Source organism: Nasonia vitripennis, chromosome 1 (assembly GCF_009193385.2).
Source record: "Nasonia vitripennis strain AsymCx chromosome 1, Nvit_psr_1.1, whole genome shotgun sequence".
NCBI lineage: Eukaryota > Metazoa > Arthropoda > Insecta > Hymenoptera > Pteromalidae > Nasonia > Nasonia vitripennis.
Window position 1 is genome coordinate 23,261,794 of NC_045757.1, and position 27,375 is coordinate 23,289,168.

The 27,375-nt window shown below is 36.6% G+C and overlaps 3 protein-coding genes across 18 annotated transcripts in view; all 3 read left to right on the plus strand.

The window, feature by feature from the left end:
* Window positions 1-1,282: 1,282 nt before the first annotated feature.
* Window positions 1,283-4,927, plus strand: LOC100116256 (F-box only protein 6). Of its 5 annotated transcripts, none has more exons than XM_032597587.1 (4): window positions 2,490-3,381; window positions 3,617-4,204; window positions 4,278-4,439; window positions 4,525-4,927. In XM_032597587.1, exons 2-4 carry the CDS (start codon window positions 3,635-3,637, stop codon window positions 4,687-4,689), a joined length of 897 nt encoding a protein of 298 aa, XP_032453478.1. In that variant the 5' UTR covers window positions 2,490-3,381; window positions 3,617-3,634; the 3' UTR covers window positions 4,690-4,927. The 5 variants fall into 5 exon arrangements, with proteins under 5 accessions (XP_016836827.1, XP_032453478.1, XP_001600792.1 ...); XM_001600742.6 differs by having other exon boundaries at window positions 2,528-2,858; XM_008215058.4 differs by having other exon boundaries at window positions 2,538-2,854.
* Window positions 4,928-5,899: 972 nt separating this feature from the next.
* Window positions 5,900-9,214, plus strand: LOC100116222 (probable GDP-L-fucose synthase). Of its 3 annotated transcripts, none has more exons than XM_001600710.6 (7): window positions 5,900-6,123; window positions 6,427-6,560; window positions 6,633-6,747; window positions 6,820-6,948; window positions 8,285-8,498; window positions 8,584-8,721; window positions 8,821-9,214. In XM_001600710.6, exons 2-7 carry the CDS (start codon window positions 6,427-6,429, stop codon window positions 9,054-9,056), a joined length of 966 nt encoding a protein of 321 aa, XP_001600760.1. In that variant the 5' UTR covers window positions 5,900-6,123; the 3' UTR covers window positions 9,057-9,214. The 3 variants fall into 3 exon arrangements, with proteins under 3 accessions (XP_001600760.1, XP_008213278.1, XP_008213277.1); XM_008215056.4 differs by having other exon boundaries at window positions 5,936-6,123; window positions 8,798-9,214; XM_008215055.3 differs by lacking the exon at window positions 5,900-6,123 and adding an exon at window positions 6,328-6,346.
* Window positions 9,215-18,076: 8,862 nt separating this feature from the next.
* Window positions 18,077-27,375, plus strand: part of LOC100116185 (sn1-specific diacylglycerol lipase alpha) — a 106,503-nt gene continuing 97,204 nt past the window's right edge. For 4 of the 10 annotated variants that reach the window (XM_031920756.2, XM_031920755.2, XM_031920754.2 and 1 more), the window contains exons 1-2: window positions 18,077-19,295; window positions 23,496-23,813. In XM_031920756.2, the coding sequence (XP_031776616.1) occupies window positions 23,719-23,813 (95 nt within the window). In that variant the 5' untranslated portion in view covers window positions 18,077-19,295; window positions 23,496-23,718. Of the gene's footprint in view, window positions 19,296-23,408; window positions 23,429-23,495; window positions 23,814-27,375 lie in introns of those variants that run through there. The other 6 variants (XM_031920752.2, XM_031920745.2, XM_031920750.2 and 3 more) reach the window with 4 other exon arrangements.

Below are 27,375 nucleotides of genomic sequence, written 5' to 3' on the forward strand. Positions count from 1 at the left end.
CATTCTAAATATTTCAAATACTTATGTTAATAATAAATAATAACACCAAAATTTCGCATTAAGAAAGAAATAAAATCAATAAAAAATTAGTAAATGAAAATTTAAGTAATATTGATGATCAATTACAAACTCTTATGCGATACACTTACTAGGTATCGTGGTAGGCCCGTTTTATTTTATTCACGATGCAGTAACTTTTAGCATATTTGATAGCCATTATAACTTTTGCCAAATTTCTTAGAAAATTGTTATTTTTATATAATGTAATGTATTCACAAATTTATGTCTACATATATTAGCACATTCATTTAATTGTATTTAATAGTATTTAATCCTCAGTTTTTTTTTGTCGTAAAAACTGAGTCTAAGACTCGCACAATGGCAACGTTTTTGTTTTTTAACTAGCTATAAAATCCTGTTAAGTTTTCAAAAACTCGAGAGGTTTCACATTCTTTGATATAATTTTATTTATACCAACGCGTTAAGTGACTAGGAACAAAAATGCTTTTGTACATTTTAAATGAAATTTGAATTACGCGCTTTATATAAATATCACGTGATAGCACCATGCGTCGCATCATCTCTTTTGTAAACATACCGAATAGGGCCCCAATAAACACTGGCGGACTTTTAGACATCTGAATACTTATCTTTCTTGAATCTTGAGAGCTCTTTAAGAATTTCTAAAAGACATTTAAAAGACGCCTTTTAGACAACTCGCTGAAATTTGGAATAGCTTATTACCTATCTTTCGGAAGACTAATTTCAGATTTTCTAAAAGTCTTCAAATTGATAGCTTTTAGGTCATAGAACAAGGTCAACAAACTTTTTAGATATCTTATTAATTACCTTTTTTAAGAGTTATTTTAGAATTTCTTAAAGTAGTCGACTTGACGACTTTTTCAGAGATAAGTATTGATGAACTAAAATAGTATTCATTAAAGATCACTTTCAGACATCTTTTTGACATTTCCTTTAAGACTTTTTTGTAGAAAAAAGTTTCAGAAATATCTTATATGAGAGCGCTTAAAGATTGCTTTAAAGTGATCATATTAGATATCTTTTAGATAAGTTGTGTATGACAAAATTTGAAATACATTCATAGTTTTCTAAAAGTTGTCTAGTTGACGTCTTTTTTCCGCCATGTTTCCTGTCTAAGAGTCGTCAAAGTTGTTCTAAAAAATGATGGCTTAAAGAGCGCCTAAGCAAGATGACTGTAAGAGTCTCATAAAAAGTTGTCAAAAAGCTGTCTGCTAATATAGCTAAAATTTTTATACAAAATCTCTTCTGAAAGTGTACAAAAAGTGTGCAGAAACATATCTCCGGGTGAAAAAAAGTGACTATTGTGGAGCTGCCGCCAGGTAGTGTCCGGTTTTTCTCACTCGCAAGCTGTAAGAATCTATGGTAGTCAGTATATAAGATGGTACAAGTTATAATTATATATTATAAAATAATACGTGTGCATGAATGTAGGCGTATGCGTTTATGATTCGGCATTGCGAATGCGTAAATAATTATAAAGTGTATGTAAATTAAATAAATAACCCAATAAACAAACAAGTATTCTAAAATCGCACTTAAAGATAACTTTCTCTAGGTAAACGGATACTTTAAAGAAATTCTGAAAAGAATCATTTAAGATGGTTTATAGGTTGTGGAGTGTCCAGTCGACAGGTGTCTTTATGGAGTCGCAAAGCTCTTAAAGTGATCTTTACGATGCCATCTTAAATGATTCCTATCAGAATTTCTTAAAGACGTCTGTTTACCCAGAGAAAGTCATCTTTAAGTGCGCTTTTAGAAAACTTGCTGTTTATTAGGGCGCCACCATTAAAACCGCGGCTAACTCGCGACTCTCACACTAGGCGCGACGCACGAAGTTCAAACGCACATTATAAAAACGTCGAAACTCGAAAACTCGGGAAGCCCTAGAAAACCGTAGAATGCGGGATTATCACTCATCGCTCGAAGGGCTATAGAACATAAACCGGCCGAGCCATAAAGAGGGCCATAAAACGCCACAAAAACCAAGACCCGAGACGACGGCCAAGGAGGGCCTGGGAATGCCCAGACGTCATCTGGCAGGATTAGGACGATGCCTTTTTTCCCCGGGGTTTTACGTAAAACCGGGTACCCGGCCTTGCCGCTTCCCACCATCACGGCCGTCAGCATCCCTCTCCAGCACTCGGATCTACCAGGAGGAGGGAACGGAGGCTACGTGCGGCAGAGAAGAGCACCCCAGAGACAGATTGGTTCGAGCCGCGCTCCAGAGCACTTCACAGTTTTTCTGTACCTTTTGAGACTAAATAAACGCAAACTTAGAGCTTGTTCTAAGTTCTGCCCACAGTTGAAATGCAAGCTACGCTATTTTCTCCTAACTAAAACCTGCTAAGAGCGGCTCCTGTCCCAACATCTCCCGGGAGCAACGCCGATTGAAAAGGCGCGCGCTCCACGCTACCACCTTTCACCAACCGAACACACCGGGCTATTACACTTTTTCGTCAGCTGCCACTTCTACTAACCTTCTATTTCTCTTATTTCTATGCTTGTGTTAGTTAATCGCATGTTTGTGTAAGAGATATTGTACCCAAACAATAGCTTTCTTTTTCTCTCGTTCATCTGCATGACCGTCACCGTGTATAATTCTCGATGAAGAATAATATGATCGTATCGCCATAGCATATTTACACACTTAAAATTATGTGTGTAGGTACACATATGATTATAGAATACTGTCACAAGTGTATTATGAAAAGTTTAAGTTCATGACATGGATGCTTATATGCGGTAGAAAAAAAAGTTGACCTAAATGGCAGTATAGTTTACAAAGATTATATTACCATGAAGAACGTTTGAGGCTTGTAAAATATTTTTATACATATTTTAAACGTGGAAATACCCTTCAATGAGTCATACTGTGCACATTATTTAAATATACCCATTACCTATCCTTACATATAAAAGACTCTAGGAAAATTTCTTGTGTATCATACACGATGATGAGATATAAATTTCTTATTAATTAAAACGCATGCGCGTGTATATATTACATTATAATTAAAATTAACAACAATAATATTAAATTTTATATTTAAATTGTTGCTCGTTTAAAACTTATCTTTTATAATTAAATAAATTGTTCTGGTTAATTATTAATTCTTTTTGCCGTTTTCTCACATACACACGCATAACTTACTTATATATGTGTATGACAACTACGTTGAGTAACTTTATACTTGCTCAGCTTCTTTGTTTCTTATCTGTCAAGTTATATGAAAGCACTGTTATTGTTCCAAGTTTTTTATCGTTCAGTCATTCTTCTGACATACTCTTATAAGCAAGATACTAAATATTAATTTAATATACTGCTTTTCAATTTAATTCGTAAGTAATAAAATTTTGCAGTAACTTTAATAAGTACCAAAAGTATGGTTCAGTAATTTAGCATCTGATGAAATTTCGTGAGTGAATTGTTAATACAGAAAGTAAATCTGTCGGTAACAAAAGTGCATAATGATTAATATACATATTTAAGCGACGTTAATACAACAAAAAAAGTACATAATTTTGATATTTATAGTGTTAATAAAGTACGAATATGTTTAAATTTACCAAAAAGGCTAAAAAGAAATTGAAAATGGCTGAATCTCGAGTAAAATTCGACGAAGACAGCAGCAACGGATTGTTTATTGAGGAAAAATATATTCCAGAGGAAATTTTGTCTTTAATATTATGCTACGTTGACCATAAAACACTTCTCGCTTGCCAGCTGGTTTGCAAGCAGTGGCAATTTATAATGCAAGACTTCGTTTGGCATAAGATAGCAGAATTGCGTTTAGGACGTGTAATACCCAAGAATAAGAGTGTACCTTGGCAATTGTACTATTTTAGTTGTACCAAACCATTTGAAAAGAATCTAATTAAAAATCATTCCGGAGAACTGGGACTCAATGCTCATTGGACAGTTACAGCATCAGGTGGAAATGGCTGGAAAGTTGAAGCACCTCCTCACGGTGTTCCTCCATTACCAGATGATCCAGTTTTTGAAGACAAAGTTTATTGTTTTGTTACTTCTTTTTATGTAAATCCTAGTAGTAGACATGCTCAAAATGTTGATATTTTGTCATGTCATAAATTTCAAATAGTTGATCTTATTAAAGAAGGCTTTGCAGAATATTTGTTGGATAATTTTCAACCGAAAATAAAGGTATTTCAAGACCAAAGCATATCATTTTATTTGTATTATTTCATAATAAAATTTGCTTTAAACTTTATTTTAGGTTAGTGAATGGATAGCTAGTCGATGGGATTGCTCGGCTACTTATGGATGCGATTTTCAATTAATAGGCGTGAAGAACAAAAAAAAAGTAAGAGTTTTCGATTTCAAAAGAATGATTACAGAATTAAAGGCGGAAAATAACACCCAAAATGAATGGATCAAAGTTAGTATCAATAGCGTTAATATATATGTACATGAGTTTTTCACACCACTGTATACAAAATTCAAGTGAATGTGCATCATTACAGGTTGAATACACATTCGAAGGTTATGGTAAAGGACTGAGAAAAATTAAGTTCATGCATGGTGGTCAAGATAGGCGATTTTGGAGGGGACATTACGGTTCTAAAATGGCAGGTGCTTGCGTCAAAGTTGAAAATCCTCTCTTTGATGTTGATAATGATTCTGTATAAGTGCTTCTCAAAGTATTGCTTCTGTCCAGTATAAAACTGTTCCGAACACTTTAAACTGAGCTGTGTTAATAACTCATGAAACATATTTTTTGCTCACTTATAAAATATTTAAAGTTTATGGGTTCTTAGACTAGCTGAATTAAAAACAAATTTTACCTTAATATAAAATAAGTATGCATACATTATATATGTATAAGAGATATTAAAATAAATTATTTTTCTAAGTATATCACACGGATTTATTATAGTGATGTATAATTTATTTATCCTATTCTAGTATGTGAATAACAAGTTCAACCACTTACAGACTAAGTTCGAAAATCAAATGTAAATAGCATATTTGGTAAAGTCGGCTTTTTTAGATTGAGTGTGGAGTTTACAGTGAATAGTCACTATTTGGCAGTTGCATACTTTTCACTGTATAAATTAGCGCATATGCACTATCAATCAGTGAAATTTCACTATTTTACACGGAGAGAGTATATATATATATATATATATATAACAAAATACTTTGAGGTGCTGTGTCAAAAAAAGGCACCTTAGTTCTGCTTATAGGCACAAGAAACGCGGAAATCAATACATCCGTTACAAAAACTATGGCGTGCACCAAGGGCTTTTTTACTTCTGTATAAAAAAGCTTACTTTACGCCCTCGGTACACAATATATAATACGTGTACTTACATACTATTCATTTTGAATACATACTGAATTCCCGCTTTCAAAAATCAATTCGGCGTAGCCACGGTCGTGGCGTGGCGCGCGTAGCCTTGAATGAGCATGCGCGCAGTTACACGATTAGGGCGCCTTCACATGTAGTCTAGCTACCTCAAAAATAATAGCGGAAAACTTGAATTGAAAACCGAGATTATTAAATAATCTTTGTTATTAAAGTTATAATATATTTTGTAGAAACGGATATTGTAATTACTGCATACGAATAGTGCGCAGGTTAAGTTTTCTTAAATACACAAATAAGATAACAGTAATTCAAAGTGAGGTGTGAATAAAATTCAAATTTCCTGCAAGTAGTGTTTTAACTAAGATTTATATCTTACGTGTGTATTAAAAAAAAAACTAAATCTGTAAGTTACATTCATGCAATTATCTATTCTTTAAATGCATTACAACAATGACTTTATACGCCTTCGACATTCAATTCGAATCTCCCAGTAGTCATTCCAAAGAATTAACGCCAGACTTCATGCAAAAGCGCCCTAAGTCAAAGAGACAAGCAGACAGCCTGTACCGCGCTTTATATCAGTCTGTTTCTCTTATGTTGTGTCTATGCCTGTACGGCTGCATTTTGGTTATGTTCGTATGTTGTGATTTGATTTATATCAATGTATATACGTAGCCTGTGAATTCCGGATCATATACGTATACACTTATGTTGCCATATAATCGGAAATAAAATTACATCAAAGAACAGAGTAAGAGTTATTAAAATTTATTATTAAGATGTCATATGTATCTTACTTATATTTTTTAAATAAGTTTTTACGTGTATCCGTATATAATAATTTATTTTTTAACTATATACTTTTATGTATCCTTGCATTTTATAAGAAATACTATAGTAATTAGTTTAACTGCTGTATGAACAAAGATGTTGGATTTAACTTAAGCAAATTTTAATTGTAGTCTAACCTAAAAGTTAGAAGGCCAATTTCTTTTTTTTTCATTTATTTGAATAAGGTTTTGCCATATTTTAATATAATTAATATTGTTTTAAGATGGCAGATCAAAAAATTATTCTAGTCACAGGAGGGAGTGGTTTGGTTGGTAAAGCAATTCAATCTGTAGTACAAACTGAAAATCCAAGCAATGAAAAGTGGATATTTGTCAGTTCAAAAGATGCTGATTTATGGTAAGACTTTTTTCTGACAATTGTTATAAACTAATATCTCATATTTCATTTCTACAAATTTGATATTTTCAGTGACAAAAAAAGCACGGAGAAATTATTTGAAAAACATAAGCCAACACATGTCATTCATCTTGCAGCTATGGTTGGAGGTTTATTTCATAATATGGCACACAACTTGGATTTCTTAGTAAGGATTTTTTTTCATAAATTTAGCAAGTATAGTCATAACGTTGATAAATAAAAAATCACTTTGTTTCAGCGTAATAATCTGCACATGAATGATAACGTTCTCCAAACAGCACATGAATATGGCGTTGTAAAAGTTGTATCTTGTCTTTCCACTTGCATTTTCCCTGACAAAACAACTTATCCAATTAATGAAACAATGGTAAGTATTTGGTACGATGCTAAAAAGGATTACTTACGACACGGGAAAGCGTATCTTAAATGCGGATTCAAGTCATACATCGCTATAATAGTATATTGTAATAGCGCTTACCTAAAATCCGCCGTTACGCCCATTCGTGATTTAAGGGCATGCCACACTCCTGTTTTATCGACCTACCAACCTAAATTCAATTTCACTTTTTGGCAAAACGGTTGTTCGGAATGAATTTTCCTTTTGGGAATTGCATTCTGAGGGCATAATAATGGGCGCTCGACCATTTTTACGCAATTATTAAAAAAAACATTTAATTTATTACTGCAAATTGATTTTTGCATACGAAGCCGTTGGTCGCGGTTGTCATGTTGGTTACTATGGAAATCAATAAAAATACCGGTTTGCTCATTTATATTTAGCAATAAATTTACTTTTTGGCAAACAAATAGCATTACAGCAGTTGTCCGCCCTTTATTAGACCCTCAGAATACGTTTCACAAAAGGAAAATTCATTCTGAGCAGCCGTTTCGCCGAAAAGTGGAATCTAAGTTAGGGTCGATAAAACAGAACTGTAAAATGCCCTTAAGCAGTCCATTTTTTCGCTAAGCAGTTAGCGCCCGATCGTAACGAAAACGATATGCATGGTAAAATAATGAATTACTCAAGTCATTAATAGGCTTGACCTAAGTGTGGCCTTAGGCCACCCAGTGCTATCAAATTCCCTACATTTTTCTTATTGTATTAGATAGAATTATAATTTTATGCGATTCCTCACTTTTATTCTCAGTCTCTTACAGTTTAATACTTTTATTACGTTTCCTCATTCTCAACTGATGTTATATTTACAAATTTGTTTTATCTTGTTGATTCGACTTTTTTATCATTTTCATGATTTTTGAATAAATATATTTTTTATAAAAATATTCATACAAAACCATAAAAAATGTGTATAAATGTAATAAAATTTACGGAATATACCATTTTCTCATGTGATATACTTACTCGTAATTTCATTTGTTTTCTTTATGCTTTCGTGTATTGTGATCTATATCGACTTCAAAAACAAACTATATAGTTTTTTCACCAACAGATACTTATATGGAGAAACGTAACGAATTTATTAATAAAATATAAAAAAGGTCCAGTACCCATTAAAATGTCACAATAGCTATTAGTTTGTTTTATTTTCTTGCATTTTTTTTACACTTCATTACTTTTTTTATTATTTCTGTTAGAGTTGTTTGACAATTTAAGCTATATCGATTTTCTAAAATAATATAAGTGTTGTCTAGAGTAAGTTATTGCAGTAATTAGTTCTAATTTAAAAATATTTCATTTATAGGTTCACAATGGACCACCTCATCCATCGAATTATGGATATAGCTTTGCCAAAAGACTAATAGATGTTCAAAACAGGGCTTACCATGATCAGCATGGCAGACTTTACACCAGTGTCATTCCTTGCAATGTTTTTGGACCGCATGATAATTTTAATCCAAGTGCAAGTCACGTCATTCCAGGATTAATGAGAAAATTATATGATCTCATAAAAGATGGTATTTTCATTCGAAATATTTTGCAAGCTCGTTTTATTTGCATAAAGCCCATATATATCCTAATACTTTACTTGTGAAATTGCAGGCAATACAGAAGATAAAGTTTTCACAGTTTTAGGAACTGGAAAGCCTTTAAGACAATTTATATACAGTATTGATCTAGCCAAACTTTTTATCTGGGTTCTTCGAGAATATAACTCGGTTAATCCGATAATATTATCAGGTAATATTACGTTACATCAATCAATAATTAAAAATAGAAAAGAAAAATATAGCACCAGATAATTTATTGTTAAAAGTCATGCAAATATTTTTTCCGCAGTCGATGAGTCTCAAGAGGTCACTATAGCCCAGGCAGCTGAGGCTCTGACCAAAGCTTTCGATTTTAAGGGGAAGATCGTCTTTGACACGTCAGCAGCCGACGGACAGTACAAGAAAACGGCGAGTAACACGAAACTTCGTAAATTTCTCCCGGACTTTCGTTTCACACCTTTCGAGGATGCTATCAAGGAGACGGTCGAATGGTACAAGAAGAATTACGATAAGGCCAGAAATTAATGGCAGTGATCATTACTTGGTTGAATTCCTACGACTCTTAGGCACCTAGGAGTGAGAGATGATATTTTTTTAAGAGCTAAAGACTTGTATAGGAAAGTTATGAAACTGTATTCGTTATAATGAAATAAATTATTGCAAATTTATATTTGGAAACAAAATCTCAATGTTTTTCGCACATATGCAGTTCAACGCTTCAAGTTTTTTCTTCACCCCGACAATTTGAGCCTTGCATAGTCGAAATTCGCACGACGCTTATACGCATTGCATTCACTCTGATTCGGGTTAGAAACGTCCATACGTGAGCACAGTTCCCATTGAGAGAGATTCGGTATAGAACGGACGCATTGTGCTGGAGTATTGTTCGGCTGGTTGATTGACAGAACGTGCGGCCGAAAAAGTGAGCATAACTCACGCTTCGCTTGAGACTCGAGAGATTTGCGCTTTGGTTTTTCGCTGCAACGCGATTAGAACAATGCTCGAGCTCTTTTATTCGTACAGTTACGCAATTTCTGACGGGAGTATACAGAGATTGAGATTAGATTTTGGCGAAGGTGATATTCACGAGGTTTTGGACAATTGATTTTTTCGGCTCGTGAATAACAAGCGGGTCTCGTGTGCATATAGCTCAATGGTTCGGCTTCTGATTGTCTTTGGTTTCTATTATTACAAAGTGTTTCCGTTCTCGTGAATTGAACTCTCGGAGCGTAAGATCGATGGTTTGAAAGATGGCTCGTTCGGGCGGTTTGATTGGCTCTTATCTTTTTGTTTCACAAGAGTTTATTGTAATCTGAAATTTCATGCAGTATAGTAATTATGCAATGAAAAATTTTCTCGAACTAATTATACATGCGGATTTACGATTGTTAAAAATAACTAATATTGTATAGTAAACCAGTTAGTTATTAATTATCCTTGATGGAGTAAAATATCAGAAGTGATACACGCGCGGAGAATTAAATAACCGCGCTATTTTTCATTATCAACTCTCTTGGCTCCAGTTATAAGGAGAAGAAAATGAACGACGGGCTCAGGCAAAAAATGTGTCCACAAAACTTCGCAATAAATGTGAGCTCTTCCAATTTAAAATATGTATACCCACGTGATTCTCGCCAACTCGTTTTTTTTCAATTTATAATACGCTGGTCACGTACGTAAGAGGCTCTTTTAAATCAAGATTGCAACGTGCCTTTGGAAAATTTACTTCCCTGATTGCGCCATTAGGTGTGCGAGGACGTATGTTTTGTCGAGACGTTCGATTTGTTTGACACTCAGCTGTTAAACTTTTTATCAGTTGCCAGAAGAAAAAGGTTGATCTGCAAAATGCATCAGCAGCAAGTGAGAATTTTTATGAGTAGATGATGAATAATCCGTGTATCTTGTAGGTTTCAGCAAAAATCGTGTCAGGTATGGACGACTCTATGTGAAGGTGAGCCACTTCTTTTTTTATGATGCAACGCGATAGAAACCGTCCAATGAAGCTGCTATGAATACATGCATCAATTATTCTACAAACTAGATTTGAAAGCTTATCGCGAATATTCTTGTGATAGAAATTTAAAATCGCTTGCCTATCCAACTCCTCGTTGTATTTTTATTATGCGCTCATTTCTACGAACGATAATTTCACTGGGATAATATATTCAGGCTCATTATTGCCGGGTCTATAAATCCTTTATGATCCTGTATAACTGCGCGCAAGTCATGTTCCGAAATGGAACTAGCTGCCGCAATATGAGATTGAAACATAAACGACATTTGCACGGAAATCGTATAAATGCCCCGAAGCTCGGCCGCCAAATTATGCCCCGTTTCCTTTTGTCACGACTGCCACCGATAATTACCGAGAGTTTTCTTTATTTTACGGTTTGAAAGTTTCAATGTATACATACACACAGAAACAGAAATCATCTCGTCACCGGAGGGTGTAAGTGTCTGCGTTTTCGATCGATTTTTCGCATTGTTGTTATTTTTCAGAGTCGCCTTGGGGCTGACGAGCTCCTCTTTTTGCCTCGGATAATTTGTATGCGCAAAAGAGTGAAGATGAGAGGTTTTGAATTTCTGATTTTTTAGTATAAGAAGCGGAAGACGAAGTGAATTTCGGGTTCTAAAGTTATGCAAATCCGTGGACGATGATTTATAGTTTCTTTCGTATAATGACTGTAATAAATTTTCCACTGCTACGCTTAGATTTGCAAACAAACTGGATTAAATAAAGCAAAGAAGCGCGTATAGCAGAGGCTGAAAGATTGCAAGTCTAAAAATCATTTTTACTGTCAGAAAAAAAAGTATGTCAGTCGTAGCCATGAAATTCGTTCACCGATCGTACAATGCCTCTATTTCATATTCCGCGTACGCAGTCGGATATCCAAAAACGCATATCCCAAAAATATGAAAAAAACTGAACCACCTCCGACTATTCATGTATATAAGTATAACCACCATGACCCACATTTCGTGTATGTGAAATGACCGGTTCGAAAAATTTTGCATATAAATACCGGCAAATGGACGCATATGACGAACGAGTAATGTATCAGTATTCATTGACATGCAGAGTGCGTTGAACGCGTGCGGCTAATTAGTCGATGCGACGACATTGTGCATGGATGATTTGCGCAACAAGTGACGTACGATGTATGGACATAATTCTACATGAGAAAAATAATTAATTTGTTCACGAATGTGACGTTGTTAGATGTAGTTTCACAATTAAAGATTCACTTGGTTCAGTTTAGATTTCAAATAAGGAACACTTATTTATTTCCTTTTATTTACGTTATAACACTTAAAGGCCTGTTATCTTGACGGATTTCCGGATTGTTCCACTGCTAAGTCAATCTGCACTTATTCACCGATTCGTCAACGAGTAATAGTCACTTTAATGATTAATGGCAGAATAAGTTCTATTTATTATATTTACAGGTAAAATATAATAACTTTCATATAGTAGTATAAGAATTAACAAATTATCCTTCTTTGTCTAAAAAATTAGCAACTGTAGCTACATGAAACGGGTTTTTATAAAAAGCTGCTCAAAAACAAATTCAATTGAACAAATCTTTTTTTTAGCGTCTCGACGTCTTCCAACAAGCGAAAAAAGCAGGTAAAAAGTTGATCGCGTTTTGCAACACAACTTGGCAGTGTAGCGACCGACAATCTGGCTCGGAACCACATTGAATGCTTAATCGCACATCGAGGTATATCAGCCATTGAATTAGTTGCATTCGAAATTCTTGATTTTTTTGACTTTTTTACATAATTATATAGATTACTGACTTGTACATTCAATTATCAATTGCGATAAATGTTTTACATATTTAATAAACCTTAACGTTACGTTTTAATGATACGAAACGTTATCCTCGCTTTTTTATTTTATATTTTATACTAGCGATCTGGTAATTAATGCATTTGCGCGCAAATAATTTGCTTTAACTTTAATTATCCATGTTTAAATTAATTTCAATAAGATTTCCGAAAACAAGTAGACGGAGCGAGTATACTAAACAAATAACAAACATAATTACAGAATCGAATATTATTTCGTCGCTTCCAACGAAAACTAGCACAACTCACGATTTGCCGCGAGGAGTAGCACAGTTCAGAAATGCCGCCAAGAGTAGCACAACTCACGTATTTCCCGCGAAGACTTGCACAAATCGCGACTTTATATTATTACTTAAAATGGGGTTGGTTAAGTTCATGAAAACCTTGGACAAAGACAGGCAAACCTCAAATTTTTGAAAAGTTTCGGAAATTTCTAAAAAAATTACAATTTCAAAAAATGTTTTTAAAAATTATTGTATTTGGGAAAACAATATTTTAAATTTGGTAAAAAGTTGTAAATTGTGAATATTTAAAAATGTTCATCAGAGACAGTATCGCAAAAATCGGGAAATTGTGCGAGTTGTGCTAGTCTTCGCGGGAAATTTTGAGTTGTCGCTAGTCTAGGCTGCACGTTCTGAGTTGTGCTAGTCTTCGTAGAAGGCGACGCACCAAAAACAAAAATCTATTATTTCTTACATTGACATAATATCTTGTAAAATATTCTCTATCCGCCCGAAGTATAGTTTTTCCGTTTTTTCCCATATTATGCTCTTATTTCAATCTCTAAAAACAGATACGAGCAAAAGTCCACATCTATACAATTTTAGACATATACACCCCTGGTAAAAATCGATATCAGTTTAAAGCTACAACATACCACGTATTACTAGAGATAGGCGAAAAATAGGTCCATTTTTCGACCAACGATGAAACGCTTGTTCATTCCAACAAATGCTCAAGAAATGGGCGAAAAAGCGTTTCATCACAAGTTATGACTAGGCTATTTCTCATAGCCATTTCATAGTTTCCAGCCCATTTTAAATATTCGAATTTCTACCAGGGACACAGAGGCAACGCAAATGCAATTTCACGCGGCCAGTTTATACGCCCAGCAGACTTTTACACTCGTCGCAAAGCTCAACGGTACGGATAATAAGAATAAGAGCAAAAATAAAATATGTAAGGCCAGCAGCGCAAAATGTAAAAGCGAAGAATCGCTCTCCGGGGCAACTTTAATAAGTTTATATTGGGGAATGAAATTTGCGGTGAACTGAAGCTTCTTATGAAAAAGGAGATATAGCGGCGATGGTGAGAGGCTGGCTGACAGAGAATAATATAAGCGTGATTTCTTATATGATGAAAATTATAAGCTGGTTGTTATTGTTTCGGTCGAGGGTTTTAATTGGCAGTATCTTGCGATGGTTTCTGAGAAATTGAAAACGACGTTTTTTGTTATTGTGGTTGGGGCTATCTTGTTGAGCTTTAAACAAATTATCGCTGAGTAGACCAGTCAGTAAGTTTACAGTAACAAAAAAAAATTAAGTACAGCCATTACACTTTGCTTTTTGCTGCACAAGTAATAAGATAAACTTTAATACTTTGATATCAAAATTTCGCAAAAACTGTACAATCGCAAATTACGACTATTACTATTTTTAATTAGAAAAGCTCAAGCTATCCAATTCTTGTCGAATATACTCTTCCCGCCCTTAATAAAACGCATGATTTTAAAAAGCCACATCCCATAGTAGCAGAAGCAAAAACCAGATATGACCAACACGAGCATCATCCGCGAGGCATGCGTCCGTGAATGTATAAAGGACCATTAGCCCTGCCAGTGCACACATAAAACCATCTCACCCCTCAAATTCATAGCAAGCCTTTCAGCGGCGACTTAGCCGAGGGTGTCTGTCTAGTGTCTACTTTGCAGGCTTTGGTATAAGCACCTGGGCGCTATACATACTGTTCTGTTTCTGTAATTCGATTGTGCATGTGTGTACCTGGTCGGAGAGGGTGACACTCTGCTGATGCAGCTACGAGGTTGTGCGCGGCGGTGGAATTGTTATCGAGACGACTATGGTTTCTGGCTTCTCTTATTGGATCGAGTTGATTGGGATATTGTGCAATGCGGTTCAAGAAGAGAATTTTACAATATTGTTTACAGAGGCTGTATATGCGAGCATGTGGGGTCGTGCCTTATCGCCATTTGGTTGACGTTGCGTGAAACTCGTGACTCGCGAGATAGTGCATGAAATTATCGTATTTCGTCTGGATGCCTTTCTGAAAGTAATTATACAAAGTATTCTTGATAATTATATGAGACGCAACATATAATTGGCCTCGTTTGCAATTAAGATTGTGGGTCTCAATTGCAAAAATAATAATCTCATATATTACTGTCGATAAAATCTGTCGCTATACCTTCTTTCGTGTGAAGTTCTGGCTGCAAAATCCATTTAATCAAAGTAATATTAAAATTAATCATTAGCACTATTTACATGTAAGTCATTTAATTCTAGTAGCATATCAGTCGAAAATATTGCTTCGGTGCAAGTGCACACGTGCACGTCGGAAGCTTGCAAAGTAAACAAACTCATCTTCTCTTTTGCCCGCGCGCTTGCAAGCCAAACACGTTCCCAAACCTAAACAAACGTCGCGCCCGTGTATCCTCTCCGTTTTCAGGGAAAAACCACGTAAAAAAGAGAGCTGCGTGTATGCGAAAAGAATTCGAGGTACAAACGCAAAGCAAAACTCTGCGCATCATGTTATGCAATATAGTAGCTTTGCTAAAGAATTTCTCTTCTTTGTATATCGTTCACATTTTAGTTGCTCCTGCAGAAAGCTTTATACCTCATAGTAAAAATAATGATAACTTACAAATATGAAGTTCTTAAACTTATAATTTAAGTTTCGTGTTTTTAGAAAATGCTTTTAAAAAAGAAAGGTATGAGCAGTATGTGCACACGTGTGTAACATAATATTTCAGAAACCACTGGATTAGTTAATTTTGATTTTTATTTTTACTGTCTAAATATAAAAAAGCATCTCATTTCTCATTTATTAATATTAAATGGTGAATTGTTGTTTCACGAATTATTTTAAAAGAAATCCAAATCTTTAATTTTATAGTTTAAATTACATCTGTTAATCAACTATTTGTTAAATAATATTTTCTATACTATATTTTTGCTTGAAACTTGCTAAAACGTTTAATGTAATCATTTCTTTGCTACCTAAAAAGACTAGCACAGTTCAACATTTTCTCCAAAAGTATCACAACTTGAGTGTTCATTCGCGTTTGGATACCTGACTTGTGCTAGTCTTCGCATGTCTAATTCATATGTGCTACTCTTCGCGGCAAGTTTTGTATCATGTTAGTATTCAATAAAAATCTGTTTAATCCAAAATGAGCAATAATTTTGTGTTCCGTGAAAGTTTATTTTTCCGAGTACCAAAATTGGATTAATTCTATCGAAACAAAATAAATTGTTTTTTTTTCGTTTCTTTTTTTATACTACTCGAACCTCAAAAGCTCAACTTTAATGTGAATTTTCGGCCCTTGTGGTATAAAATCCCTATGTATCGTGTGCATAAAGACTTGCCTTCAGCTCGTGCTGTAAACTTTCGTTTTGGAAATGCAGTCTTTCTGTAGACGTTGCATACTAAGACGATACTCGTAACCTAAGTACACTTCTGCATAGGGCGTAATTAATACTTCATGTCGTGCAAAAAAGTACTACTTAGGGCACATGTATCGCAATGTACTATAATTTAATAGCTAATATCGTCACTCCGTACAAAGACTAGCACAGTTAAAATTTTCAAACGAAAACTAGCACAACTCACGATTTGCGCGAAGAGTAGCACAGTTCAGAAATGCCACCGAGAGTAGTACAACTCGCGACTTTATATTACTTAAAATGTGAGTATTTTACGTTTTTATTCGGTTATTTGGTTGGTTAAGTTCATGAAAACCTTGGACAAAGACAGACAAACCGTAAAGTTTTAAAAGGTTTCGGAAATTTCTAAAAAAATGAATAATTTAAAAAAATGTTTGTAAAAAATTATTGTATTTGGGAAAACAATTTTAAATTTGGTAAAAAGTTGTAAATTGTGAATATTTAAAAATGAGTTGCGATGGTCTTCGCGGGAAATTTTGAGTTGTGCTAGTCTAGTTATGACGGAAAATTTGAACAGTGCTTCTCTTCGCAGGGAGCGACGATATAATGTTATACATTCCTACAAAGATGAATTATTTTGTAACAAGTTCCGTACCAATAATACCTACATCGTCTGTGGGGTTTTCCACGTGTGTATTAGTTATATCCGTATCTTTTTATTAAGTGACGAATCCTTTTTTAATTCTTCAAAAACGTACACCTACTTTCAAGAATTGCACGCGTTCATGAGATACGTGATGTGAGGCTTTTTGTATGAACTGCTCTTTTCCATTTTACGATTAATTCTGAAGTTTTATTTTGTTTTATAGAGATTGCGATTTTACTCTTTTAAAATGCGCTCATAAGTATGATATAAACGGAAAGGTTTATATAGACATGTTTCTGTTGTTCTATAAAAGGCTGTGAAAAAGAAAGAAACGAATTGAATATCAATACGCTTCATAGCCTCTATCGAACGAAGTGATGAAAATATTATATACTCATAGTAACAATTGTTTGGCAGTTTGGTTAAAGGCTATTACTTTTTAATTGCGTGAAAAATACAAATTTATTAAAAGCAATCGCTTGAAGCTTAATTTAATTTACTCGTGATCGAATGCAATGTTAACTAAATCGAACTTTTGTTCACACTAAAATTTAGGAGTTTTGTAATATCACGTTAGATGCTTATTCTGAGATGTTTTAAGCTTGTGCATCTAGTATTTTTGAATTATGAGGACGAATGTGGAGTGCAAAGAGCGGTGTGCAGGCGTTTACATTTACCCTATTCCATCAATATCTATATAAAGTTTATGATACTGATTTTACTCGAATCCATCACTTATATCCATTTGCGATCAATAAATTCCTTTTTTATAAAATAGCCATGCACATGTACCCTGAACTCAGTTTTAAAGCAAAGCAGTGCGTTCTTGATTCAAAAATTGTTCAATTCTTGCAGAAAAAAATCCTGAGCAATAGCCCATAACATCCATTGCTGAAAAATTAAATAAGAAAAGATTTGTTGAAATTTACAGAGCGCTCGATCTGCTAATGAACGGATATGTTAATTCATTAATCCAAATGGAGAAAATGTAATAAAATACTTTGAGTCTGTTCATAAATAAATTTAAATTAGCCGACTCACTAACTTATTAATAACAAAGTTAATTACAAAACAAGCCACATCCTCTACCCGTTTCCCACATCTACCACAAAATTAATCGCGACTCTATCGATCGATTCATGTACAAAGAAGACAAAAAACAATCTTAAGATAATAATGACTGGTCGTTGAAAAATTTCAAAAAATATACACGCACATCTCACCCCAAAAGCAAAACCACAATCGCGAGAACAGCTCGCAGTGGAAGGAAAAAGAGTATTCCTCACACATAACGCAGACAAAGAGTAAGAGAGAGAGAGAGAGAGTGAGAGAGAAAGAGTAGCTGTGTGCCGGGGCGCCAGTCCGCATCACGCAGGCGCCGTGTGTGCCGAGCAGCAAAGCGCTTCGTCTCCCCGTACTGCAGCACACGACTGGCAGTTCGCTCGAGGTGAGCCGTCTCGACGCACGGACTCTTATATACACGAGCTCTTTCCTTCTCCTCTTTCTATATATATATACATCTGTAGACGCACAAGCACGGATATATACGTATATGCTTGTGGCACGTGCTTCGCGCTGATTTAAATCGTATACAGTTGTGGAGAAGTATCCTGGTGTTCGGTAGTGAATTTTTTGTGGAGAGTTTTAACAGAGGCTCGTGGTACACATGTGCGTTTTTCCCTCAGACGTTTTTCGCGGAAGAGTTGAATGAAAGTTTTGTCGTTCGAGAATTTTTGGAAAGTTTGCTTGACAGGCAGAAGAATCGGGGTGTATGGACATGCTTCGGCGACAAGAATGTCCTATGTTTCGTGATGTTCGACTCTCGCAAGTTTATGCGAAAACAACTCGAGAATAACTCGACTGTTTTCAGAAGAAACAATACGAACAGACTCGGAAAATATTCATGCATCCCCAAAGAATTCCAACTGCGCCAAAGCTCGCACGCGCAAAAAGCAGTAAAAGCTCTGAAAAAAATTGTTTTCCCAAACAACGCGCGCGCGCGCCGCAAGTAGAGCAGGCCCGAATAGTCAGACGTTAAATTTTGTGGAATTTCGCTTCACCCAAACTTTTGCTAATGCATATAACTGATGCATAAATTCAGCTTAATAACTTTGCGTGCATTTCCACTCTTATCTTTTTTCGACTTTTTTATTCAAATCGATGCAAAGCTCTCGCGCGCGAACTTTAAATAATGATACTGCGGGCTTCGCGCCTTTTCGCTCGACGACACTGATCGCTCGACCGCGTGCAGGTGTTCAAATTTCATACGCTGATTTATCTTCCCGACGCACACGTGTTCCCGCGCCAGGCGTTAACTATCTCTCGATCGATCGATATGTTGACCGACGCGAATTTGCCATGTTATAGGACAAGAATATAGGTGAAAAACGATACGCTTGTGTAATGTGCAAGAAGACTCGGTGGGTGACTCGGTTCGTTATTGAAATTTAATGTTCGATGTAACACTATACAAGCCCTAAAGTGCAGTGACTATCGTTAATTAAAAGTTCGACGTTACAGCTGGTGAAAGTGTCCGCGAAGTAATGAAGAAGCCACGACTTCTCCGGGATGATGTTAACAAAGAGCTTTATTTCGGAAGCTCGAGCCGGCTAATCGATCTTCATGGAGCGGCTGCTCCGCTTTAAGGTACGAAATTATGTATGTATAGTGCGTATTGCAGTTGGTTCTATAGATTGTCTTTAAGCATCGACGATTTATTGGGGAGAGGGAGAGAGAGAGAGAGAGAGAGAGAGAGAGCGGGAGATCTATTGTTGCTTGTACGAGATCGAGACGGTATAATTAGAGTCCAATCAGCGATAATTTTTTTTGCCGATTCTCTTAGCGAAACTCGTTGATTGTCTGGCAAAACAGGATCTAACAATAGAATGCAAATGAGAATAAAACCTTGCTTTATATATACAGATATCAATAAATGCCTGCACAAGGATGTTTATTAAAGGATACCGATCGCAAGGAAAAACCGCACATTATAATACAGTATTCGCCCGGAGCGTCGGAACGATGCAAATGGGTATCCTGTTTTCGAAGCGAGTTTCGAACAAGGAAAACGTCGCGCGCCCGTATAGCTTGATTTATTGGGGAAACATGCGTTTATTTGCACTACTTATAAAAACGTCAAACGTTCGAGACACATTTCTGGTCATTCACTCTCGGAAACTTCTCGGCTTTCAATTTATTATTAGTCGGGAATGCATTTTTCCCGTCGAGACATGTGGCGCGTATGACACGTAATATTTCACGCTGAATCACGCGTTTAAAAATAAGACGGGCCACTACTCTTTATCCGAAGCTTCAGTCGTATACCACAGGTTGTACAGTGTCTCACCAAAGTATAATACTATACACTCCTGCCAGTGTCGATAAGAATCAATATACACCAATCGGTCGATAAATCAACCAAACAAAAAAGCAGCGATCGCACAATCGAATCAGTTCGGCACCTATGCAATACTATTCTCAGAGCGCAAAATCATAAATCTGTCAACGGCATTTCGCATTATAACGAGAAACGCATATCGCATCCGGGCTATTAACGTCACGAACGTCTATACAAAGTCTCGCATATTCCGCCGAGCGAATTCCTTAATCCGATCCAAAGCACACGCAACTATAGAAGAAAAAAAACTTACACCGAACCGGCCGCGATAATCGAAAATAGACTCACGCACGCCCGCCTCTGGATTCGTTGTGCGTGTATTACGCGCTTGTGTTTATATATAGGTACTTTAACATGTGAGCGTCGGAAGAAAGAGACGAAACGCTGTGCGTTGGCATCGAGTTAGCGCGATGAGTGGGACTAATCGATGCCGAGGGCCGCGAGTCAAGAAGAGAAGAAAAAAGAGTCGAGAGCAGGCACACGTGTGTCGCAAAGTGCGAATGAAGGTACTTTGAGCTTGATTGCTTTGTTAATTGCGGAGATTCGCCGGACGCGGCGAGGGTCTGAGGTCTCTTGTGGAGAGAGAAATATTGAGTTGTGCTTTCGTAGGTTCCGACTTCGTGTGATTCGGTAAAAGTTTATTCACCTGGATGATAATTCATCGTTTTTTCAAAAATCAAAGTGTAATTTCAAAGTGTACTTTGCATCCTTGAGAATATTGACGAATTTCGTCAATCACCAGACTCACAGACGCAGCTCTGTACATTTTCGTTAGTACAGGGCAGAAATAGCTCTTCAAAAAGAAAAAGAAAAAATTTTTAAAACTCGACCATCAATTTTCTGCCGAATTTTTAAAATTTAAAAATAACCGCTCTTCACACATCGGAAAAACAAAGAAAGTTTTGTACTCGCTATATATGCCTGGCGTCGATTATTCATTCTGTGAAAATATTGAACAAAACTGCGATCCAAAACAATGACTGTTGTAAGCCGTACTTTACATACCGTAATGATCACCATCGAAATTTTCATCTCGCTTTTGAAATTAAAGCCTGATGAAAAAGCTCGAGGGCAATATATCGATGCAATATTATCGCATCGCACGTGCAGATGAGAAGGGCGAAAGCGTTTTCAAGTCAAATTAATTGATCTCGCCTTTCAATTTGCAAACTTCAGTGAAATTTTTTTTCCCAGCACTACACGGCTTCACGCTTTAATTACATAGGTACATCTATATGTCAATTGTGCGGCAGGAAAATTTCACTATTTCGAAGCTGGAAAAAAATTTTACTATTTCGGTTTGGATTATTATACTCTACTCTTTCTAATTAAGCCTCGCCTCCACATACAGCGATATTTACAAATTCCATTATCATACGCAGTTTATGCAGTAGCGACGACATCCAAACATTGGCTGGTCCATAACACCACGTCATAAGTTGCGGTGTCCCCTATATAAAGCTATCTATGTACCAGCTTCTCTGCCCACAACACGACGCGCGGCGTATAGTGTAGTAGCGCGAACTCGCAGAAAACGATGCGCCGGCAATAATCGTTTCGGACCTCTGAAATGGCCTCGTGAAAAGACGAATTTGGCGTGTGTCGCGATACTCCTCGCTGATGAGTAATAAAGTCAGAAAGTACTCGTCTTATTATACGAGAGCTGAGAAAATTGAATGGAGAAAAGTTTTATCGGGGATGAATTTTATAATTGTTGATCTGGAATTTTGGAGATAAATCAACGCTGGGGTCACGATCGAAGGTTGGTTTATCGTCAATATCAGAGCGGTCTGTGTTTTTTTATTCATTCGTTGATTTTTTCACTAACATACAAGATAACGTTATAGTAGTGTTATATATGTTTTACCAACTTTCATTCTTCGCAAGCAGGAAAGAGAAATCACTTCCTGCAACCTCTTCTCGCCCGTTACAACAAAGTTTCCGTTATTAATTACACAACGCAGGAGGCGTTCGCTCTTCTTTTTTGCACAACCGCGAGAAAAAAACTTACGAAACTTCACACACGCGTTCATCCCCGGTAATTCCCGGCCAAACGACGCATATCAAAACCTACACAAACGCAAAAAGGAAGTAAAGACCCTTTATCGAAACTTTTCGGCCTCGATTGGGAATTCACCAAGCGAATCGCGCGTCGTTGCTGCAGCAACGACGCGCGCAGCTCTGCATTATACATGTGCTTCTCTCGAGAGGGATGAGCTTGCAGTCGAGGAGACGCGGAGAATCTCGTTACAAGCGACGGCGTTTTTCTCTCTGTGCGACGCGCTTTGTTCTGATGAGACGCCGCGATATGCTGATGATCGTTTATGGTTGGGCTGCGCTTTTCGCAGGTTGAATTGCTGTCGTTAGAGGTATATAGCTTATAAATTTTCCACGCTGAGTCTTCCAAAGTTGGTTTATTTTGAAAAAGTGTTTTGGTTTGAAAATTCTTCAGCGTAAACAATTCGCAATCGCGCTATACCTGTGAATATTTACTGAAAAATCGTGAACTTGTCTTTACTTTAAAGAACGAACAATATTGAAACAAAATCATCTAACCTTCTCATCGCCTAACTCATTTCTATATTTATAACCCCTTAAACATCCCGTCAAGTTATACGCGTCTCGTAGTACTATTCGCTAAACTCCGACAGCAGAGAGCAGAGTAACAGCTCGCGAGGAACAGTTGCGAGAGAAGCTCAAAAGTTCGCTCATTCGCGCGCGACAGACGTCGACGAACAAGACCGGAAGCTCGATCCACTCTATTTCGCTTCGCAGGGCTTCTTCGGCCTTTCAGCGTCAATTTCGAAGAGACATTTCGGGCTCTACGCCAACTGTATAATCATCTCTTTTTCTCGTGGGAATTTGTCTTGTCAAGAAATTCAATGGGGTATTGATGAGATTCTTGAAGCGATAATTGGGTTAATCGATGATGCATGTGATCGTAATATAAACGTTTCACTTTTAATTCAGCTTATACGCGTAAAATGCATATCGACAGGCAGCGGAGACAAGACATTATTATGACTTGCCGATTTATCAGAGGTGCACTTATGTAAGAACAATCTCAGGGAGCAAACGAGACGTCGCGTTAGTGTATGTATACTTGCGTGGCGGCATATAAAATCAACCCTCGTCTCGAGCCGCCAGACCGAATCAGAGCGTTTCGGACAGACAGCCGTCGATATGAAGAAACTCGCACGCGCGCTATATCTGAATTCCGGATATCTTTCATCCGTAAACACAAAAAAGCTCACACCAGGATACGAGGCGACCTTGTTTCGCGCTATTTCTCTCTCCTATCGATTCATTCACATCGCCGAGAGAGCTAAAGTGAAAAAATCTGCAACGCCGATAAAGCTCAAAACAGTCTAGTCCCCCCTCGGTATATCTGCTGCATTCGTGATTATAATAAGAGGCATTTTTAACAACTCGTCTTACTCTCTTGTCAGACTTGCGCAACTCTGCTCATCGCGTCTCAGTGAAACGAGGAACTAATCGATCCGAGAAGAAGCTGAAGTGACGAGAGATGCTCCTCGATGCGGCGACGAGGCTACAACAGTCGTCGCGAGTGTCTACTGAGACGAGTCATCGGGATGAGTCTTTGGTGATGACGGATGTGACGAGGCCGATTGGCGTGATCGGCGAGTTCTGAGTGTGAGTCCGGGGACGACGATGCCCGGAATCGTCGTGTTCAGGAGACGCTGGAGCGTCGGCAGCGACGACCTCGTCGTGCCCGGAGCTTTCCTCTTTCTTCTGCATCTCGTCTGGTGAGTGATACTTTTTTTATTTTTTTTTTACAAACATACAAAAGACTAACTAGAAAATATACACGGAAAGATAGTATCAAAATTCTTTATCACTGGACGTTTTTATTTTTTAGACTTTTTATTTGGATAAAAATGTTAACGATATCTAACATGAAAAAAATACAAACATATCAGCGATGAGAAATGCCTGACAAAAATTACTTCAAAGCTATACGGTGAAAATTATTGTGTGAATTTGTAGTTATTCTTGAGAAGAAGTGCACTCACAGTGAACTTTACCTTTGTCTTGAAACTGACATTTTTATCGTTCATATAATTTTAATTTTAATATACATACTGAATGATTTAACTATAGTTGCAAGATTGATAACAAATTAAAAAATTCAATAACATTTATATTTTGTAGTAATAACAAGTTTAAATGAAGAATAAGTTTTCTGATTATTTTCAATTCTCTGAAGAGATAACCTTATACATAACCGTAAAAATTATTGTGAACGTGCGTAAATATTCCAATTACATTTGGTTCCAAAGATTACCATGCCGCTAATTTTCGCCATAACATTTAATACCATTCAGCATTAATCTAATTTAACATTATTAAATATTACTTATTAATTCTAAGTATAAAAAACTCATTTCTCCTCGAATAAATAAATGTATGCAGAAAATTGAATCATTATCTACAAAGAAAAATATCCAACCCTCTCGGGATACTTATTTTCACTTACCTCGCAGCGTAAACTCCAGAAAGCGGGGCGGCAGGTATAGCTCATCAATTTTATCGTTTATCGTATCGCAAGGAGGCAACCCAGAAAGCTTAATAGACCCTCCGCCGCTTTTTCTCTCCTGAGAAAAAAAGGCAAACGCAGTCAACGCTAAACTATGCGCGATAGGATCTATGCATCGTTATGTATATACACACACGACGCTAAATAAACGAACCGTCAGTCGATGCGTTAATTAGGTTTCTCCGACGGATCAAAGGGTTGATGAAAAAAAAGCGTGCATATAACATAGACTCCGCAAAAATAAAGGAGAAGCTCGCGCAAATTTCATTTCCCGGTGCGGGCGCTCGAACAAATCGGCAGTTAAACGAAGTGCCGTATCTATACCGTTGAATAATTTGCTTTTTTCATCGAAGATAATTTCGTTGAACGAGAAAATGTGTTTCTACGCGGCAAAGAAGAGGGTGGCGAGTGCGCGCAGAGTGCATTAGAAAGGAATCGCGAGATTAAAAAACATCGCGACGACGCGCCGTTGAAAAAAAAGGACAGCTGTGTGCGTGTGTTATCCTTTTTATCCTCGCAGTTGAGCTGCGTAAAAGGAAGTACATGTGCACCTGTCGAAGTGCACTAAAAACAATGCCTTTCATCTGTATCCTATCACAGCTCCGTTTGTTGCTTGTCGCTTCTTCGCATCTTTGCGTGTGTACTCTTTCACTTTTAATGCCTCTAGAGAGGCTCTTTATGCCCTTTTACCGGCTGTCCATCTCTTTCACGCTGTATATGCTTCGTACGTTTTGTTATCTTTGTGCGATTCCCTGATACTCGCGTCGCGTCTTCTATCGTATCGCTTTGTTATAACGCTTGGATTACGAACCGTCTGTGTATGGCGTGTCATAAAAGCAATGCCATTATGTCGAACAAAATACAAGTAGAAAATAACGCTTATTTTTAACGCGATTTTTGTGCGTTTGTATACGATGATTTTCATTATAGGAAAGCCAACCTACGGTGCGTAATCGATCTCCCTCCTTATCTTGTCATTCTTCAATCATGAAAGTTCGCTAGATAAAAAAATTTAATATCGGGTCTTCATTTGGTCGTTATAGGTACCGCGAATGTAAACATCGACAACTTTCGAGGAGCAGCTTTTTGCTTTTATAAATGTGTTATAAACTTTCCGCGCTACGCTTTTATCCCTCGATGTCGTCATTTTTTAATGGAAATCAACGAAATTGTTTATAAGTTTAAAATAATTCAGTTTTTAAATTGCTTCAACTACGTACGCCGTTTAGACGTGGTATAAATTGACTAAAGTCAATCATTTATTATTCAGTTGTTCTCTACATTTAGTATAAAATAATTGGGATCAGGCAATTGATTGGCCAACTTGTCAAGATAGATCTAAAGAACATTTCGTCACGTCCACTATTTCGGGCCAAAAATCATAGGTTTTCCATAGTCTTAACCGAACCTACAATCCAAGTTTAGGGTTCTCTTATTGTCAATTATAGATTTGTCTTTTGTCCGAAATATAAATTTTGAAATTAAAAAATACTAAATCTCTGAAATGTTTTAGTTATATTGCGAGTGACAAAAAAGATATTCTACAATATCAAAAGATAGTACATACAAAAAGCAAACAATTTTTAATCACTCTCTGACGCATAGTCTGCGTATACTTTGTACATAAACTGGCATTGTACGTACTTGTAGTTTTATCCAATATTTATTTGTCCTCCAGATAGTATTTAAGGTTTTTATACTACACGTTTAGTGTATATTCGCATTTTTTTTTTAAATACTGCTATATCCAGTCTCTTATTATAGTATCCCCCTTTTCTCATTTTGTTTAAAAAATAAAAAATTTCATTTATCCGATGTGTTTAAAATCCAATTTTGAATAAAAAAAAATTAATTTACGAACATCGAAAATTCTCTCAACTTTGATCTCAGTGCTAAAAGCATGACTTCACCTACCTCCAAAATCGAATCTCTCCGAAATCGTTTCCATAAATTATAATAACAAAACAAAATTTAGTTCAAACCACCAAACCACTACCACTAGTAACCTTCCCGTGAGGAATCAAATAAAACACAGGCTTCCAATTTTAGCAAACTCCTCACTCCTCCGATACCAATCGTATACACAGACTGCACACACGCATGCTCTTTTTATCGCCTTGGATCCTCCCTTTCGATATCTCTCTCACCGTTACTCGTACAGCTCTTATCGCCAGTAGCAAGTACTTTCGAACCTCCTGCGCAGCCAAGTGATTTCCTCCGGACAGACGCGTGCCAGTCCAGACGTAACGATCGTAATCCTCGTACGTGTTTCTCCCGATCCATACAAGCTGCCGTTTTCGAACATTTTCTCTCTCGCGACGCCGCGTTTCTGGAGCGTGAATTCTGTTTCGCGTGCGAATTCGCTCAAGTTGAGATACACAGGTACGGAAGCTTCGAGTCCGCGGATCGTACAGTGAGCGCGCAGTTGCGGACAAAGGATATATAGGCGCTACGCCCGAGGCTTCGCAAAGGAAGCTTTATATCGCATGTTTCGGTGGACCGCGAGTGCAGGGCGGCCGTAAATTTTACTTTCAAGAGCTTGGCTACCGGTCAAAGAAGATATCTGAATTTTAAATAAACGTCGAGGTGCTAAGCGTGAAATTCAATAACAAAAGAATGACATTTTTTGAAATTGAATAAATTCGTCATGGCAGTAGCTACGTTTCGCATTATACGCTACGTCATTATTTCTAAGAGATATTGAACTTCGCATAAAGTGAAAAATGCTGAATAAATCAAGCGATAAAAATGGATTTGTTATAAATTTACGT

Coding starts and splice junctions, on each gene's coding strand:
- LOC100116256 (XM_016981338.3), top strand. CDS start 3,596: ATGTTTAAATTTACCAAAAAGGCTAAAAAGAAATTGAAAATGGCTGAA. Junction 4,205..4,277: donor ATTTTCAACCGAAAATAAAG/GTATTTCAAGAC, acceptor ACTTTATTTTAG/GTTAGTGAATGGATAGCTAG. Junction 4,440..4,524: donor CCCAAAATGAATGGATCAAA/GTTAGTATCAAT, acceptor GCATCATTACAG/GTTGAATACACATTCGAAGG.
- LOC100116222 (XM_001600710.6), top strand. CDS start 6,427: ATGGCAGATCAAAAAATTATTCTAGTCACAGGAGGGAGTGGTTTGGTT. Junction 6,561..6,632: donor TCAAAAGATGCTGATTTATG/GTAAGACTTTTT, acceptor TGATATTTTCAG/TGACAAAAAAAGCACGGAGA. Junction 8,499..8,583: donor ATATGATCTCATAAAAGATG/GTATTTTCATTC, acceptor GTGAAATTGCAG/GCAATACAGAAGATAAAGTT.